The sequence below is a fragment of the Pezoporus wallicus genome, unplaced genomic scaffold, assembly GCF_028554395.1.
Source record: "Pezoporus wallicus isolate ANWC-B61680 ecotype Strahan unplaced genomic scaffold, APGP_CSIRO_Pwel_v1 contig_2384, whole genome shotgun sequence".
Classification (NCBI taxonomy): Eukaryota; Metazoa; Chordata; class Aves; order Psittaciformes; family Psittacidae; genus Pezoporus; species Pezoporus wallicus.
In genome coordinates, this window is record NW_026640488.1 from 1,085,348 (window position 1) to 1,104,196 (window position 18,849).

The 18,849-nt window shown below is 38.2% G+C and overlaps 1 protein-coding gene across 3 annotated transcripts in view; it reads right to left on the minus strand.

The window, feature by feature from the left end:
• FBXW7 (F-box and WD repeat domain containing 7) overlaps positions 1-18,849 on the minus strand; it is a 173,841-nt gene that overhangs the window by 95,991 nt on the left and 59,001 nt on the right. For 2 of the 3 annotated variants that reach the window (XM_057419032.1, XM_057419030.1), the window contains exon 2: positions 3,184-3,741. In XM_057419032.1, coding sequence (XP_057275015.1) covers positions 3,184-3,672 — 489 coding nt within the window. In that variant the 5' untranslated portion in view covers positions 3,673-3,741. Of the gene's footprint in view, positions 1-3,183; positions 3,742-7,675; positions 7,832-18,849 lie in introns of those variants that run through there. The other variant, XM_057419033.1, reaches the window with a different exon arrangement.

Here is an 18,849-nt window from a genome sequence, read left to right on the forward strand (position 1 = left end):
TGAACAGTGCCTGTTGTCCAGAGGTATTGAGCATCTCCCATACAAAAAGAAACAGAGAAAAACCTGGATAAACACAGGCTGAAACCAAGGTGTCAGACCAAGAAAACATAATGTAGTGGTTGACATAGGATTAATTCATGCAAATTTTCCCATAAAAACATGCTGGTTATCACATATGCCATAAGCACCAGCTTTGATACAAATAAAATACTGCTGGCATGATATATTTGTTAATACTACACTTTCAAGAGTATGAAGACAAGTAGACAAACGATTTAAATCAAAAGTAAGCAAGAATGTTAATTTACACGAGCTATTTCCCAGTGATGGTGACTACCAGTAACACATTCTCATCCTTGCAGTGCTACAGAATCCCACATGCACTGAGCAATAAGAGCATTTAAGGGCAGTTACTGCAAGATACATGATTCATTGTAAATATATCCATATGCTTATGTTGTGGTTAATTGTTATATGACCATTCCTAAGGGGTTCAAGTAATACAAAGTCATCACAGAGCACTGAAAATGGATGCCACAAATACAATGCAATCAGTGAAGAATTAGCATCAAGTTTTCTTCTGTTAGTCCTGCACATATTAATTACTTTCCCCCCATGTGCTATATAATATTTTTATATTACAGGCATGACAACAACTGGAACAAAAATTAACAAACAATAAAGGCTCTGATGAAGTACATGGATGTGAGAAAACTCTAGTCACTAGAATACAACCAAGCATCAATTGTTATCTCTAGGTACAGAGGACACAGGCCATAGCTACAGAAAGGAAGGCTCTTAGAAAAAGGCTTGCACATGTAAGACAAATCATTCAAACATGAAATCCCAATGGAATACTGCAGTCGAAACTGATAGTGGCATAGTTTTGTTACATACACAAGTAAATACAAAGCATGAACAAATTTTATTTGTCCTTGCTACAGTTGCTACTGGAGTTTAATCTCAGTTTAATCTCAGTTCTGGTATCTATGATTCAAGATGGATGTTCAAAAATCAGAACATTCAGGGAAATACCATAATGAGAATAAAGAAAACTAAAAATTATATGCCCAATAGACATAGTGTCCTTATTTACATTTAAGAGACCTTTCAGGAATTAATTTGATTCTGTACTTGAGGAAAGAAGCCCTGCTTATTAAACAGCTCTTTGGTACAACATGAAAATAATAAATTGCCAATGGTCAAAAAACCCCTCAGATAACAGGAAGAAAGTAAAGGTGCAGAAATCTAAACACAGATGATAAGTAGCAAACTATTAATCCAAGCTTGAGTTAGATTCACTTTGCTGGACTCTTTCCTGTTTACAAATGGTGAAATTTCTCTGAAAATATGCTTTAGTTTGTGCAGAAGTCAATACAGAACAGGACCCTTCAAGATTCCTGGGTGAATGCAACAAAGGCTCTCCTGAATCATCAATCTTCTCATTTCAAGCTGATCCTTCAGGTACACAGTTAAAACTACCTAAAATAGAGCTGCACCATGAATCAAGAATAAGTCCCAAATATGGTTTGCTACATAGTTCCCCAACAGTTCCTGCACGAGCACAGACTGGAGACAAAGGACAAAAATGGCTAGCACTGCACCAAAACAATACACAAAGGCACTATCAGACCACACAGAAATTATGAATCTATAAAAAAAAAAATCTTTCAGACAGCTCCCTTCAGACTAGCCCATCTTGTTTCAGTTTATGTCAAATACTACTTAAAAAATGAAAGGAAAAAAAAACGCATTCATTATTGGAGATGATGATGAAAACTTCAGAACTGACCATCACTTAAAACTATGCTCTGCTCTGTCTATATAATTTGATTATGGTTATTTACAAAGCAATTCATAGTTTATAATTCAGAGACTTAAAAATATATTTTTGAGTTAAGGATTTCCTGCATTAAATATCAAGTCCATACTGGATGCAAAGCGTTACAGAATACTCACTAAGTCATACTAAAACAGGGAAAACCAACGCACTGGAATAAAACCAAGAATTTGAGTTGTGAAAAGCCAAGTGAATGACATGAATATGACAGTATTTCACTCCAAATTAGAAATCACATATTTCATACCTTGAACAGTAGAATTATCAATATAAAATATATAATTTACTATAAAATTATGTGATAACCTTGACTTTTCAAAAATCAAAGATGGGCGTTTAAAATATCTCAACTGACAAGTGAATTACATATTAATCCCTATTACCAAAACCATATTTCTGCAGCTTCCAGAAGCAAGCGTTCATCCTATTTACCTCTTCTAGAGCATCTTCAAGACCGATTCTCCACCTCTGTACATTTATGTTCACACTTTAACACATATGGAATCCTTTTAACTTATGTTAACAGATTTTTGTGGGTTTGTTTTTCATCAGGTGTTTTGGGTGGGATGTATTTTTTTTTTTCCAAGTGCATTGTAAAAAATTGGAGAGGGTTTTGCCATTTTGTTTCTTGAAAGGTGAGAAAAGGCTAGGTGTTCTACTACCAATTAATGATTAAGGAAAAGAAATTGGTACATAGGCTTAGGAATACCATTACTCACAAGAGCACCTTCCTGTCCTTCTTGTTAATTACTCAGTATCACTGTTTTCATTCTTTCATTTTTCACCACTGCTAAGAGTTAACACAATTCATCCTTCCTGAAAAATTCTGAACATATGGTGAACTACTAAACTACACTGGAGCTAATACTCCATAACCATTTACTGTATTTTTTTTAATCCGTATTTTGCCAATAAACTCATTATTACCACATCTAAATGAACAAGATATTCTCAAAGACCATCACAGATGCACAATTGCTTACCTTCCTTCTTGCCTGCTTTGAGAAGGAAAATATCATAAATAATGTTGGGAGGGTCTTAAGTGTATGAATTGACATGAGAAATATAAAGAAGCACCTTGATCTTTTGAACATACTCATCAGAGCCCTATACTTTAAAATACATGTGAGTATTTGCTCATGTCAAATGTATACAAATAATTTTATTAACAGTTAAACCAGCATAATTTTTGTGGACTACATAAATTCTTCATAATGAGCTCTAAGTAGTAAAACCTTTGCTTCATTGTAAAACTTTAAGTTAAACATGCAAATAGCTAACCAAAATCCTGAATTAACAAGGACTAAGAAAACAAACAATAAAACAAAAAAGTAGTTTCTCACCTTTGTCTTTGCGTAGAATGGCGATGACTGGTGAACGGGCAAGTCCATGAGGCTATTGGAATTTGTGACACTGTTACTGTTAGCGTGTTCATCTTCTCTACTGCTGTCATCAGACTGATCAAAATCATCACTCTCCTGGTCCATTTCCTCCTCCTCTTCCACCTCCTCCTCTTGATCACCAGTATGTTCATCATCATCTTCTTCTTGGTTACAAGTGGATTCTTCATCCACTGTAATAAGTCTATTGTTGTTTTCTTCTAACTGTTCCTGCTGAGACTCGTGCCTATCATCAAATCCAGGTTCTTCTCCTCCTATCTCCCCATTCCTCCCAATGTGCTGCTCTTCTTGTTGTCGTCTTTGCTGCTGCTCCTCCTCTTCTACAACCCGATTCATCTGCTCCTCATCTACTTGGCTTGAGGAAGCATTACCTCGAAGAGATCCACCAGTTCGTCGCCTCTTGCTGCCCACAGAGAGCAGTTCCTGATTCATTTCCAAAAGCCAGCTTGCTACTTCTTGGACCTTGGCTAGGCTATCTGAAGATGCAAATGCTTTCACATTCTAAGGAGACAAAAAATAAAAGGTGGAAAATTAGAAAAGCTGTATTATGTTAATTAGATAAAGCATTGAAAACTTATTTCAATGTATTAATCCTGATTTCAGACTCCAAGAAACCAGGAAGAATTTGTACGTGACACACAACTGGAGAAACCCGTACTGCAGGCAACTTGCTAGCAAGTTGTATCTTCTATCAAACAGTCTGACCATGAACTCTGTAAGCACCACATTCTGCGAAATTCAGAACTGCTTGCCCTCCTAGAGAATCCACAAGAACCATTAACATCCATGTTAACAAAAGATCCAAGTATATTACTTGCTAATAATTGGACAAAGATAATTTTCAAATGGCATTTTATTTGATTACAGACATAACATTTATCTCAAAATTATTAACTGCTTCTGGCCTTATGCCTTAAGAGCAGGCACATTTTCAGGTATAATTCTAAGTTTTCTTTCTTGTTATTATATTCTTTCAGATAAATGAAAAAGAGAACAACCACTAAAGCATACAACCTACTAAAGGATACTCCCAAGTCTTAAACTGGCCACACTGATGCCCAGTGGTCTAAAGTAGACAACACCAGGCAGCCTGTGCAGGCCAGAAACAGCTCACACCTCACCTGGCAAAAATCACTGCTACCAATGAAGTTCTCCAAACTTGAAGAAGTGATAAAAATTGTTAAATGAGGCTCAGAGAAGTTAAAAAAACATGCCAAATTTAGGTGCATATTAATAGAAATAAAAATTAACACAATTTCCAGATTATCCACACATTTGGCTACACATGCACATGCAAACAATAGATAAGAACAGTGGAATATAACATATTCTAGCTAGACCTTAAATTTGGTATTAGGTTTCCAGCTATATAACCTTTGAGGTTGGCACATCCTGCCTCCAGTGCCCCTAGATTAAAGTTATATGCTGATCAAGTCAGACATGAACAACATGTAGTCAGATTCACATGCACACAAAAACATCTGCAAAGAGAAAATAACTAGGGTTTTTAATGTTTATAGAACCACTGTTCTCAGGTGGCCACAGACCGCACCACACACTCAGCAGGCTACACTGAGAGAGGGATTCAGACAACACTGGAAAAGAGCATGACTTCTCAGCCTCCTTGGAGCAGGAGCAGTAAGAAAAAAAATACATATTACCATGAGTACAGGAAGATAGTCTCCTAATCTCTCCCCTGCCTTCCCCCCCTCCCTTCTTTATTTAGAAAGTCCTCCATCTGTTATTGTTTAAAAATAACTAATAATAACAATCTCACAACAAAAAACCTAGAGCCTTGAATGATGGAGGTGTGGAACCGAAAAACTCCAACTTTGTTCCATGACATTTGTGAAAACATTGAACTTAGAGGTGAAGTGAGAAGAAAGCACCTGAAACCATAGCTCTAAGGTAAATTTCATTGTATGGTACCATGAAAGCCACTGAAACACATTTACAGAGATTTTTCAAGTCCTGCATCGAGAAGGATTCATAGATTCTGCACCCTTGGCCCACTTCCTCAAGGAAACATTATGTAAATCCCAAAGACATGGTTTTCAAGTTTTCACATATGTACACCTGGATGACACTTACCCCCACATAAAACTTAGAAGCTCAAAAGCTAAAATCTGTGTTCCAAAGAATGTGTCCACCAGCAATTAGCTCCAATCAATGAAGAGGAAGCTAACACTAAAAAGACAATTAAGCTCCACACATCAAGGCAATGACATGATGGAAGCAAGCAGAGGCTGTGCTGACTCCTACTTTTTATGAGCGGAAAAAACACATTAGGACACTGGGGTGCACAAACCAAAAGCTAATGACTTCAACCTTGGGAGCAAGGGGCATCAAAAGCAAATGTGTTTAATTTTCTATATATAGTAAGTGGCACTTGAAAAACAGTGAACTCTTCATAACATCACAGAGAAATATTTTCACTTAACATTTTTTCCCAAAGCCTGGAAACCTTAGCGTTTTGAAGTGATGTTTCATTAACTCCATTTCAACAAACATCAAATTTCACTGCATATGTAATCTGACATTAGTGTAACCTATTTATCAGGCCTGCTACATAGTTAGGAGCTTGACAACACTACATCGGGCTTTCTCATTAAAAATAAGAGATTTGGATTTTTTAAAGCATTAAATATGAAAAAAAAACAAAACAGCAATAATAATAAAGACCAAAAAAAGAGATTTATATCTTCACAATCTAGAGAACTTAGCTTCCACCAAAAATGATTCTGTAAATAGCCATGAATAAAGCTTAAAAAGTTTTCATCTATTTTTCCACTATCGAAAGCATTGTTTCAAATATACGCCTCAGTTATCAGTTTAGGATAATATAATTTACTTGATAAAACTTCAAATGCTGCATTTGTTTCATTAATTTAATACATAATTTCAGTTTGTATCTGTAAGCAACTGATGTGACAGGTAGCACTGAAATACAGAAGTAATAAAATGCATAATTCTGCTAAGTGCTTAAGTGACAAAAATAACACTATTGGCACTGTTAATATACCCAAATGAAATTCCAGCCAGTTAAGAAAATGAACACACACTAGTACTATTATATCTTTTTAATTATTCCTACATTTTTGTAGTGACTATCAATTCACAAAATTAGCTTCAGTCATAAATGATTTGAGTTTTACTCTGTATTTGCAGAAATAAGCTCAACTTGGTTTTTCCAGAAGCCTGCAAAACATATCATCAAAATTTAATTACATCAGAAATCATCAATATGCAAAGAGGTGATGCATTCTCTAAAGAACAGATGGATGTACATTATCTGAGAGATTTGAAACATTAAAGCTGCCTTCTGTCATCTAAGTGCTTTCAGAATTAACTACTGTAAGCTAATTCACAAGATGCGATCATTTTCATATATAAGGTATATAACGAATAAGACAGGATTATTACTTTGCAGGAAGAACTTATTTACAAATCAGCTACCCAAGAACTAAAATGCTGTGTTTTCAGTTAGTACAGTGCCTCCTTCATTTACACCCTCAGAGCCCAAAATGTCTCAAAACAGCTAAACCCCAGCAGTCCCACAGAGGTAAGCTGTTGCTTTCCTACCCACCTTAGACCACAAAGAGGTATTTTTAGAAGGACACCAAAACATTGTAGTGCAGTGTCAAGGCTTTGCATAAACATGTAAAACTCATTAAACTTGGTCAACAACTCCCAGGTTAAGTTTCTTAACACTTGTAGTGGGTCATATGGAAAAGCAAAATACATGGAATCCCCAAGGACAATGGAAGTCCCTGGACTCACACAACTGTAAAATCAGAGTTGATGAATGCATCCTCCCATATATATTGAAGATTAAGCAGAATTCTTTATCCATTAAATTTGCACACAAGGCACTTTACAAAAATACCAGAATAACAGCTGCTCAAAACCACCCGTAAGAAACGCCGAGCAACACTGAGAAACTATAGAGAAAATGCCTCAGATTTATCTACAATAGGTTACATTCTGTACTGAGAGAGGAGGATGACAACTTCACTTCTTGCTTTATTACTGAAATATCTCTGTCCCTCTAGTAGATACAAAAGTTGTCAAACGCTTTTTACTTATGAAAACATACAACTAAGTAAAAATCGGGAAACTGCTGGTTTGTTAATTCCTTTTTTATCACTTGAAACTGTAAAGAAAAGGGAAATGAGGTGGTGATGAGGGTAAAGGGTGGGGGCTTTTGTTGTTTTCACAAAGTATACCAGAACTTGAAAAGATTTTAAAGAATTAACTTTCAAATTAGACAGGTAGACTGACTTGAAAACTAACCTAAGTCTATATAAATAACCCGATAAAAAGCTGACATACATTAAATTGAGTAATACCGAACTGAGGTAAATAGAAAGCAAAAAAGAAACATCCCACTCAAGCTAAGGATCTCCTATGATTCCATTTCAACATCCCAACCTACCTTCTCAAACAAAAAATAAAATCCTTACAAGCACATTGGGCCCAAGATTGCCAGTGGTGCGTTGGCAACTTAAAGTTAGCTCGTATTGAGCCAACAGTGCAGTAGGAACAGATGTGCCAAGCTGAGACTCAGCACCCACATAATAAGGCTCTAGGAAAAGGAAAGAGCTGTTATCTCCAGCTATGACCACTGAGACCTAAACTGACTCTCACAGCTGGAATGCATTATCTGTTTTAGTTTCACCCAGAAGGTGCTTGGGCCAGCTGTGCTTTAACTCTACTGGGGAGCAGGTGTGAACAATCAGCAGCTACACTTTAAAGTGTGCTCTGGATCCAAATCCAGACTAAAACATACAGTGCCAATGCACCCAACGACAGGCACACACCTGCGCTGCCAGACACCTAAGTTACAAGAGAAGAATTTTGCTGTGTTGCGCAGGATGGGAAACTCGATAATAGTAATGACCCAAGTCATACAATTCTGAGTTGAATACATTGTATAAGGAAAATAATAATGCTTTCCATATTTCACCAGCACAAAAGATTGATTAGAGCAAGATTAACATACAGCTTTAAAAACTTTAAGTAACTTTTCATCAAAACAAAGTACATCGTTAATAATACATCTCATTCTACAAGCAGGCATGTTTTTCCTAAGAGCACCACTTCTTCCAAACATATATGCATCTCAAATCTGTCAGCTCCATTATTTGCAGCTCCAAGCTCCAGAACATATTAGCAACTAAAAAAATCCTCTGCTTTACCCTGCCCAACAAAGACCTGCTAACACTTTGTGGAGCAGCACACATAACTTTTCTGTTGGATTATAAATCTTCCTGCTCACTTTTCCACTCTCCCTCAATACACTTTAACAACCAATTCATGTTGTTTATTCAGTCCAAAATGGCTGAAGTAACCAACATTAAATGACACTGCCCCTCTGATTACTTATGTTGAACATAAACCTGACAGCACACAAAAAACTAGATTCAGTTTTCATTAAGAAAAAATAAGAAATAATCACAATTAAAAGTTTCCTGTGCAAATTTAGTGAAGCCCAGCTGCCTCTAATCTTCTTGTGTGGCCAGTTTTAATTAGACCCATCCCCACCATAATCTGGCTCCAACATTGTATATACCTACTGAGGCTTTGTATCACGCCCTTGGGCCCTGACCTCCACTCCCAAATGTTTCTGAAAAAAGACAATTCCAGTTTTCCCACCACAGAGAGCCTACTATAAGGTGTCTCTCCCTTCTGTTCACCTAACTTCTATCACCCCCACTATCCTACTTCGACAGACCTCATTCCTTCTTTCCCTATTTCATCATCCAAACTTACATTTTTCTTCCAGGATTTCCTCTTAACACAGCTCCCTCTCTAATAATCCCATGCCTCATTTTCCCAATTCCTCTTAGCCCACAGTGCTAATTTACAGTCCCAGACACTTTGCTCCATTCTGATCCATTCCCTGCAGACAGTGAAGGGATTCGGATGAGCGACAATGGTTGACAATACCTGGGTAGTAAGCGTGTGGCAGAGCAACGTCCCTGGCTATCAATTTATGGGGACAAACACGCAGAAATCATTATAAAGAAAACTTTGTTTTAACTCTGGGCTGGAAAGACAAAAGGGTAGGGAGGACCTATCACATAATCCCACCTCTTTTGGTAGACACAGGTAAAATATTTAATATAGGATAAAACATGAAATAGCACAAAAAACCCACTAGAGAACAAGAATAAAAAAAGTAGTTCAGGAAATGAGTAACTGCTACAAGAATTTACATATCTTTAGCAGTTTTTCAGATGAGTGACATGGAAATATTAGAGGTAGCAGAGAGATTAACAGACCTTTCATGAGCAAGTTTAGAAGAAAGCTTGAGCTACAAGCAGTCAACTTACTTATTTTTTAGATTATGGTAGGTACGATCACATCAGGGCAATCCCAAGCACAACTACAGGCTGGGCAGAGAACGGACTGAGAGAAGCCCTGAGAGGAAGGACTTGAGGGTATGAGTTGATAAGAAGCTCAAGACAACCTGGCCCAGTCTCTTCAATACAGACTCATTTAGCCTTCACAGATAATGACTGTGGGAAAAGCTGCAGAAAGGTGCAATATGCTTCCTTTGCTGTGTACAGGCAGGGGACACACAGATTCATCCCATTCCTGTAGGCAACACAACCACCTGTAGGGTTCATGGACATACAAACACCAAATCTGAATGCATTACAGGTAAAATGGATTCCACAGACTTGCCTTACAAAAGCATGGAATGTCAAGTCTTAATGCTTTAAATGAAAAAGCCCTTTTCTTCCTCCTTGTGTGTTTTCCACAAAAACAGGACTGCTTGGCTAAAATTTTACAAAGAGATAACCCACACAGAATTCTTGAGGGGGGGATCAATTTGAGTTAAAGCTGTACAAGTTTTTATCACTCTAGCACAGAGAATTATGCTATAAAATGTATTAATAGAGACCTGATGACAAAATTAAAGCAATCAACACACAGCTAGAAGAGAGAAAACCACCGATTTTTTTTTCTGGGAACATATCTTCGTAAGTAATTCATTACTTTAATACTTGTATTTGAAGTGTTAAAAAAGCCTGAATTTTCCTTGATTCAAAAAGGACAAAAATATCAGTGCAAATCACTAGTGAATAGTGTGTTACACCAGTTGGTTTTTACCTTAAAATCCAGTACTTAAGAAGATGAGAATTATCGTGAGATACCATGGTAAGGATGGGATGGAGGTCAGAGGGAAATGTGAAAGTGACCCATGAAGAAATGACTTAAAATCTCAATCTTCCACTAGTAAGGAAATTGTACTAAAAAAAAAATTAAAAGTCCGCTTCCTCAAAACCATATCCCAAGTGATGGTAGCACCAATACAGCGTTATAGAAGAAGTGGGGAGCTCATATCTGTTTATCAAGAACGCTGTTCATACCTTTTAACCCCCTGAAACCCAAGACCAACAGCAGAAGTACATAAGTTACTCCTTATTTTTAATTCTGCATTATTATGTTTTCATGAAGAAGAGTGAATGGATATAATTTAGAACAAAATCATTTAAATTCCTTGAAAGATATCATGGGAGGCAACAATCCACATTAGGAGGAGATCAGTATTATGACTGATCTTACTGTGTTCATATAAATAATTGTGTTATTTTTAGTAGCTTTATTAATAATGACTGTTATACAGAAGATGGCTGGTTTGTGTTTTCACTAAAAACTCTTTAAAGAAAAAGGATTAAGCTGTAAAATGTGACAAGTTAACTATCATGTGTGACTAATGAAAGGCTTCTCTCCCCTTTTAGCAGAAAAGGGAAAGTAGAAAGAAAAGCTTTGGGTTATTTAAAGGGTGCCAAGTTTTCCAGCAACTATTGAAATCAAAACAGGCAACTCATCTGCACACAATTTTCAGTTACTTTGTCTTATCCTTTCTGCTTTGGCAACTGTATCATTACTTGGATTCTTGTAATAATTTTTTTATCTCTCTAGATAAGATCTTACCTTGCATAATGATTCTGTTGGGGGGCGGGGGTATGATTTTGTTGGGGATTTTGAGTGTTCCTCCCCATCAAATTAGAAGCCTGTACTACTACTACTGCTAGTGATATGACACAAGCACTTGTTTGCTCAATTTAGAACTGCAAGTTTCTATCTGTTAGCATTTCTGTCTCATGTAAACTATGCCTTCTGCGCATACTAACAAGGAAGAGCTTCTTGCCAAAAGCAAACATTAGATCATACTTATAGCAACACAGAGTATCTTTAGCTACATTAGTTGAGAAGCACATGGGCTGAAAAATTCTCAGACTAGAAAACTAGGCATGCAATTTATTACACTCCCTTCAAAATTAAAGACACTACTGCATGCCTACTTAGCAAAGGCTGGAAATATACAGATTCATCCCAACTCTTATTACATGACACACACATGTAGTACAGAATCCCTTAAAAAAAAAAAAAAATCACAAATCCTCTTACAGTACAACAGGAGACTAGGCAGTCCCTGAAACTTAACAGGTTTGGTTAATTTGGGGGTTGGATTCATGCCTCTTCCCAAAAAGTAAGTAATTGAGGCCTGTGGGTCTGTGGTAGCTGTGACAGCTTTCCAAGCTGGCTCAAAAATCTCCACAGCGCTAAGCACTGTGTTTCACTTTCTATACATGCTTTCTGTCCCCAGATCAGACCACCCATATTCCCTTTAACAGAAGTTCTCATGGTCAGTTTTACAGCATCATCAAGAGCACTGCATATAGGGACCTCCCTAGCTGCCTGGAGCAACACCTGCTTAGGATGGGTTTATGCAGCTCAAGACCTGTCATCTATAGCAAAGGAGCATGAGGACCTGTAAGGATGACACTGATAGTCTTGCAGAAGTAGTAAACTTGGGTTAAGCTGTGCTGGAGAAAACTGTGTCACGGGAAAACTACTGTGTTAACACACATTAACCTATAGAGCTATAGGTACCAACAAAAGGAGCTAGAAATCTCAGCCCTGACATACCAAAAAATATGTTTACTATGCAGGAACAACTTTCTTTCCAACTATCTAGGCAAACACAGATTTTCTCCTAGACGAAAAGCAAGATCCAATCACTGAATGCTAAAATGAGAAAAATCCAAATGGAATTAACAATGAGGATAATTACTCACTGTAATAGCTTACTAGGAAGATAGTAAATTCATCACCACTTTAAGTCTTAAAATAGAAATACATTCCATCTTGGTTTAACATACACATTCAACAGCTGAAGAACATGCAGCACATGCACAGCTACCCAGGCTTGGTTAGCTGACCACCTCTCCGTGGGAATGCACACAAACTAGAGCTGCTGTCAACCTCCTCTCTACTCCCAAAGTGACAGAGAGGCAAAACGTATTACCAAACTGCTGACTAAAACCTGCCCAGCTCGTGCAGATTTATTTCACAGCCAGTTTTAACACACAGGCTAGCACGGCATGGCCAAAGTGGCCTTAATATAATTTTTTCTTCCATATTCACAACACTGATGAATGTGGTAAGGGGGCTGGGATGCATTTTCAATGGGAAAACCTATAGACCTTAGGAGTACGATACGCTAAACTGCTTTGTGAATTCATTCGGTGTTACCTAGCCTGGTGCTGCTTTGCAAAGCTGCACCATAGGAGCATAAATAACTTGCAAGCAGAATTGCTCATTATTAATGCAAATATTCTGAAGGCAAAAAGCAAAACAGCATTTGGCAGCAAGAACACTGCCATTAAGATGCTTGGTCTGAAAACCTCAAGGTGATTTATAGAGTACCCAACTGACTTATCTGTCTCAGTTTCTTTCCTGTCCACTAATCATAGAAGTAATTTTTGGTACATTCCCCAGATTATGGGGTTTACTGATACTGAATTGTAGTTCTACCAGATGGCTGGTGTCAGCTTCTGGCAAAACGGCAGCATGATTTCTTGGACTGAATCTCCAATTCAATGCTGCAGAAGTGCAGCACAAACAGGCATACAAGCAGAACAGCAGAGATGGCCAAAAACAAAGGTCAACTTCAAACACAGAGCAGAAAAGGTGGACTAAAAAAGGTCATCTTTAAATGAAGTGAGGGAACAGACCTTAAAGACAAACACCAACTAAGTTTAGTTTAATTTAAACTAACTTCAGTTAAATTTAAATGGGGGGAAGTGGAGGAGATTAATGTGAAATACTTAAATCTCCCCTACCTCAGAGATGCTTGAAAGAGACATCTAGTAACGAATGACACACACAGAGATGGAAACACATACACCCTTTACACTAAAAAGCGTTTTAGTGGTTAAAAAACAGTAGGATTGAACCTGAGGAAAGTGAGAATCAAGAGCAGTGACTACTATTTAAGAACATTTGTATTTAAATGATTAAAAATTTAAAGTAAGTACCCCCTTTCCAAGCCGCTCTTATACAACCTCTAATCACCAAGAATAATCACTCCTTTAACTCCCAAGCTTCAAGGCACAGAACAGTATTTTCAAACCTCTGAATAAAGACGAATGAAGTAAAGAAGCAGCAATGCAGACTTTGCCATGAAAAATGCAATCTCTTTATTCTGTTGGGACACAGACTTCCACATCAGGCTAACCTTCCAGAAAGGGTTATTGTAAAAATAAAGAATTCCCTCCCAGAGATTAAACAGCCACCTAGATATCCGAACACTACTTTTTTTAAGTATTTATTTTTAATTCCCAACTCTTCTATGTTATTCCAAGCATACAAGATGATGAGAGGCAAGGGAAGAAGAACAAACCCCTCCAAGTCCTGCCAAGCTATCAGCAAGAACATTTTCTGCCTCAAGATCCACAGAGGAAAATGCTTACTCCGGGCTACTACCAAAAATGTCTCATTTAATCTTCTGTTTTCAGTTGCCTATTCTTTAGAAAAAGCCTGAAGGACAATTATCTATAACAGTCAGCTGTCATATAGTCCTAATTGCTAGGGAAATAAATGAAGTCATTCTGTAAGTACTGTTAAAACAGCTGGGAGTAGAAGATGTAATATATTCTGGACAAAGATGATTTCTTATTTGTGTTTAGTTCAGAGTTATAAACTGACTTTCTGAAATAAGAAAAAGGTAGCCTGGGATCAGGTTGGGTTAGAAAGCATGCTTCATGTGAGCAATGCAAGATATTGGCACTGGTGTATTTTACCATTTTGGTGGGAGAAAAATACAGCTCAGCCTTATCCCTGTGAGGTTGCCCGAAAAGAACAAGGAGTAATATACATTTTATGAAGAACGCCTATCTGTTCACAGTCCTAATTCATATCTTATGAAATGCTCAGCTGTGTACATTCAATCAGATTTTGTGCAGTATCCGCTGGGCAATACTGTCTCCATTCTGAATACTGCATTTTCAAAGATGAACTCCAAATGATGTCCTTTCTTCCAGATCTAGTCAATGAACTTGTTAAATGCCTTTTCATCAACAAGAAGCCTTTGACCTGCACTTTTTTCCTTTAATAAAAACAAGAAATACAAAGAGAAACAGAATGGCCATTTACCAGACTTGCTGAAATTTGTTAATACTTTGTATTTTCAGCATCTTCAACAGTAGAAAGCCATAAATAAAACAAGGTCACATACTACTGCTAAAAGCACACAACTGAAGAAAGTCCCCTTCCTGGTGTCTCACTTAAAAGCAAAACCACACAATTATGGTCTCCACATGGTATTAAAAAAAAAAAAAAAGCAAATGCCTTCTCGTTAACCTCACGTCTCCAGAACACTGCCTACCACACATTGGTTCTTAAGTGTTATGTTGTCTGTGTCATGGGGAAGCTTTCCGGCAGTAGATCTAAAATGTGACCTTGCACAACAAGGCACTTGCTGACAAACAGCATGTGAGATTGCCAGGTTTGAAGGAAGATAATATCTCAACCTGTCTAAAAGAATCTGGCCCTAGCCCAAATAGACTCTTAGCAGGCTCCAGTGGACAAATAGAAATGGTTGCAATTATTGTTATTGATTTAATGTCCTTAGAATGGCTGAGAATCTTATTTCAGTAACTGATTAAGCAGTATGGTTCAGCAGCAGGGCATTTGCCTAATAACCTACAGAAACCTAAATTTGCTTAGCTAAACTACTTTTGGAAGCAAGAAAGTAATTTTTTGTATCTGCATGACCGAAGGTGAAAGTAGGTGCCTAAGCAAAAATGTAAGGTGGCCTTCAATACTGATGCCAGGCCGGCAGTCCAACTTTCTTTGAAATCCTATGAAGCCATTCACTCTAAATATTCTATGCTTCTGTTCTACAGCACTTTCCTACTACAGAAAGGAGGTGTAAGCAAGCAGTAAAAAACAGCTGAGTCCGATGCAGGAAAACTCAGACCACAGATACAGTGAACAAATAAATGATTTACCTGGACTATCAACTAAAAGAGGTACTACTACAGCCTTAATCTTAAAATTTGAGATTTGGATTATAATTTGACTGGGAAAAAAAAAAAAAGCCCACAGAAAAACAACAGATGCTTTTTGGAGACTGATGTCATGTAAGATGCTGATACTGCTCTGCCACAGGATATTTTCAGTGGAGCTTCACTGAAAGGGCAGCAGCTATGCTGCACTGACACTTCACTGAAGTCAACTGAGCGCCCCCTAACCCATTCCAGACAAAAATATGCAAGTCAATTTTAACTCACCAGTTACCTCTAACTCACATGATGTTGCTGGCACTGGATTAAGACTGGCTAATATAAACTGTTGTAAGGACAACAGACCTTACCCCCTTGCAGCAGAGGGCAGGTAACAGCTAAGGACCACCTAACACCTTACATCACTGCAAAACAAATACCTACCTGTAAACTTGAAGCTATGCTCTTCAATAAAAGCAAGCCATACTTCATTGATAGCATCATGGATCTAAACTTGACTGTTGTCAGAAGTCTCACCAGACCACCAGTCTGCAGAAATTGGAGCGCACGAGCCATTTTTCATGCCTATGTGGAAAGGCATGCAGAGCTAGGAGAGTTTCTTGGCAACAGTGAATCTGTCACACAACGGCAGCTGCAAAGAGGAAGAGGCTCCAGTGTCATTGCACCTTTACTGCAGGCCAGCCCATGTTCCTGATTTTTCAAGGGCATTGTCAGTACAAATTCATGGAGGTGAAGAGTAATGACTGTCCTTCATGGACAGCAGTGCTAAGCAGCATCAGCTGTATTGATCAAACACAGACTGCATTACTCCCAGTCTAAACCCCATGCCTGTCCTTGATGCTACATCAGGCACACAGCATTCCACACAGGTCAGTTGCTACGCTGCACAGCTACCCTGCAGATCTTTTGAGACCAGTACGTTTCTGAAGAAAGTAAATGAAATTGCTCAAGCCCTAGTGAAGTGTGTGTTGATGTGCAGAGGGAGAGACCTGCCTCCTGTGTGCCACAGGGACCCACAACACAATAGGGAAGGGAGCCTGAAGAGTCAAACCTGCCGACACAAGGGAACAGAGCTCTTGATTCACCTGACAGACAAGGCACAGTTCCAGCCTGGTAGTGTATTTTCTACCAAAAAAACAAAAAACCCCAAACCCAAAAACAAAAAAAAAAAAAAAAAAAAAAAAAAAAAAAAAAAAAAAAAAAAACACCAAACCTGTTCAAGAAAAAACTTTGTAAAATAACTGATTTAAACCAAATCTTGAGGCCTCAGAACATCGTTTTATCGCTACAATGTGAGTGACATGTGGAACAATGCAGCTGCAAAAGGTGGCCTTTTACTACAACTGTTTCTATTGACAGAAAGCCAAATTGGAGACTTTCTGAATAATACACTGGTTGTTGATAGCAACAGCACAATCAAAACTGGGGCAATCTGTCTTTGTCCTTACGACAAAACCTGGCTGATTAGGTTGTGTCCTATGACAGGCATAGCTTGAAGCCTAGAAAATGGACCTTGCAGTAACCATTTTCACCAGAGCAATGCAAAAAGGCTTTTAGGAACAATAAGAATCTCACTAAATAGCTCAACTTTTCAAGAGGCCCAGTCCTTCACCGAGGAAAACAGAATATAGTACAAACCATGCTGGCAATGTGAAGTCTAAGTCATTCATCATGGCCTTCTGTGTTTATCTTAATTTTTCTTACAATCTACATGTGGACTTCCACGTTCTCAGATACAAGGCTGATTAACAAATGTCCAAAGTTCAGACATCACTTTCTGGACACCAGGGTACAGGAGTCAGCTATTTGATGCTCAGGAGTAATGATTAGGTATAAACTGCAAAATGTTACAAAAAAATAAACCAGAACTCCCTAAGGTATTTGCATTTCCATTCCTGTCATCTTGATGCCTGCGAAATATTTAGCACACAAACTTTCTTCCTCTGGTAAGTATCCTAGAAAGAAACTAGGCTCTACAACATGTTTTAATTTGCTGGTGACATTAATCAGATTTTTATCAAAGCCTGGCAAGAACATATTTTCTACTTGTCGTAGTGCACTAATCACATACTGAAATCCATTCCCATGATGATTATGCCATTGTCAAAGGTTTTGTAGTTAACGTGAGGTAACGGCAGCAATCAGGTCCACAGATCTGCACTTACACCTCATACTAATGAGATCAAGCATACATTTCTAAGGTATTTCATCTCCATGGATGGGCACTGACCTGAAACCCCCAAGCTCCTTTGGGTACTTCTGCTGTCTTATTTCAAGATGTGAAATGACTACATTGACACTGAGGGTACCAACTGTTTCTGGATAGTGGGTGTTCACAGCAGCCCCTACATTCAATGTTCTCTTTTGAGGAACTGACTGTTTTAAAAGTACTGGTCTGTGTAAATGTAGGTAGTTGTGGTTCTTTTTGGAACTTCTGGCCCAAAGCCACTTTGTATACGCTGCCCAACTACAGCCTAGCATTACTTGACTTCTGAGTTGGGAAAAAAAAAGAAGCAGCCTGCTGCACACCTGGGTTGGGAGGTAGAACTGCCCCAAAGAGCAGCGTCTGCCAGGCTCGGCACCGAGGCTCACCAGAGAGAAATCTTAGCTCAATAGGTTCAGAGCTGTCTGTTTTCAATGACTGGTTACAAGTGGACAGGAGAAGGCAACTTTTTATAACAAGAAGAATACTAGGACTAAACCAAGCATCATAAGGAAATCCTAGCTCACTGAATTAAGAGACAAAATTGCAACAGAACACTCACATACTAAGGGAAAAAAAAAATAAAAAAAAGTTTAGGTATAGGAATAGGTAAGGACTAGCAGCTAATAAAAACTGCTTAGCAACCTCCCCAGCACACTTCTTCAGCACAAGATTTATTTTGCTTTCAAAATAGACTCCCTGAAACATGAAAATAAGCTATTTAAAGAAACTTTCAGAAAGGAGCGTAGACAGACATGCATACACTATTCCCAAGGCAGAGCTCAGCCTCTCACATCCAACCTGCTTATCACTGCATCCAACCAGATCTCCTGGCATACCTGCATGTACAAGCATCACTAATCTGCTTCAGTCAGAATGAGCCAGGTTGACTTACAAGTTTAAGTTCTCAGCTAAGCAGATTCATTTTGCCTGAAATAGATTAGGAAGCACTTGCACGAGCAGTTCCACGGATTAGAGGTGCGAACAATCTCGTTCAGCAGGGGGACAAGACATGCGGCACATGGCTGTAACCTGCAATCAGCCCAGCTACACCTGAACTGAACGCCCATGGCAGCCCAG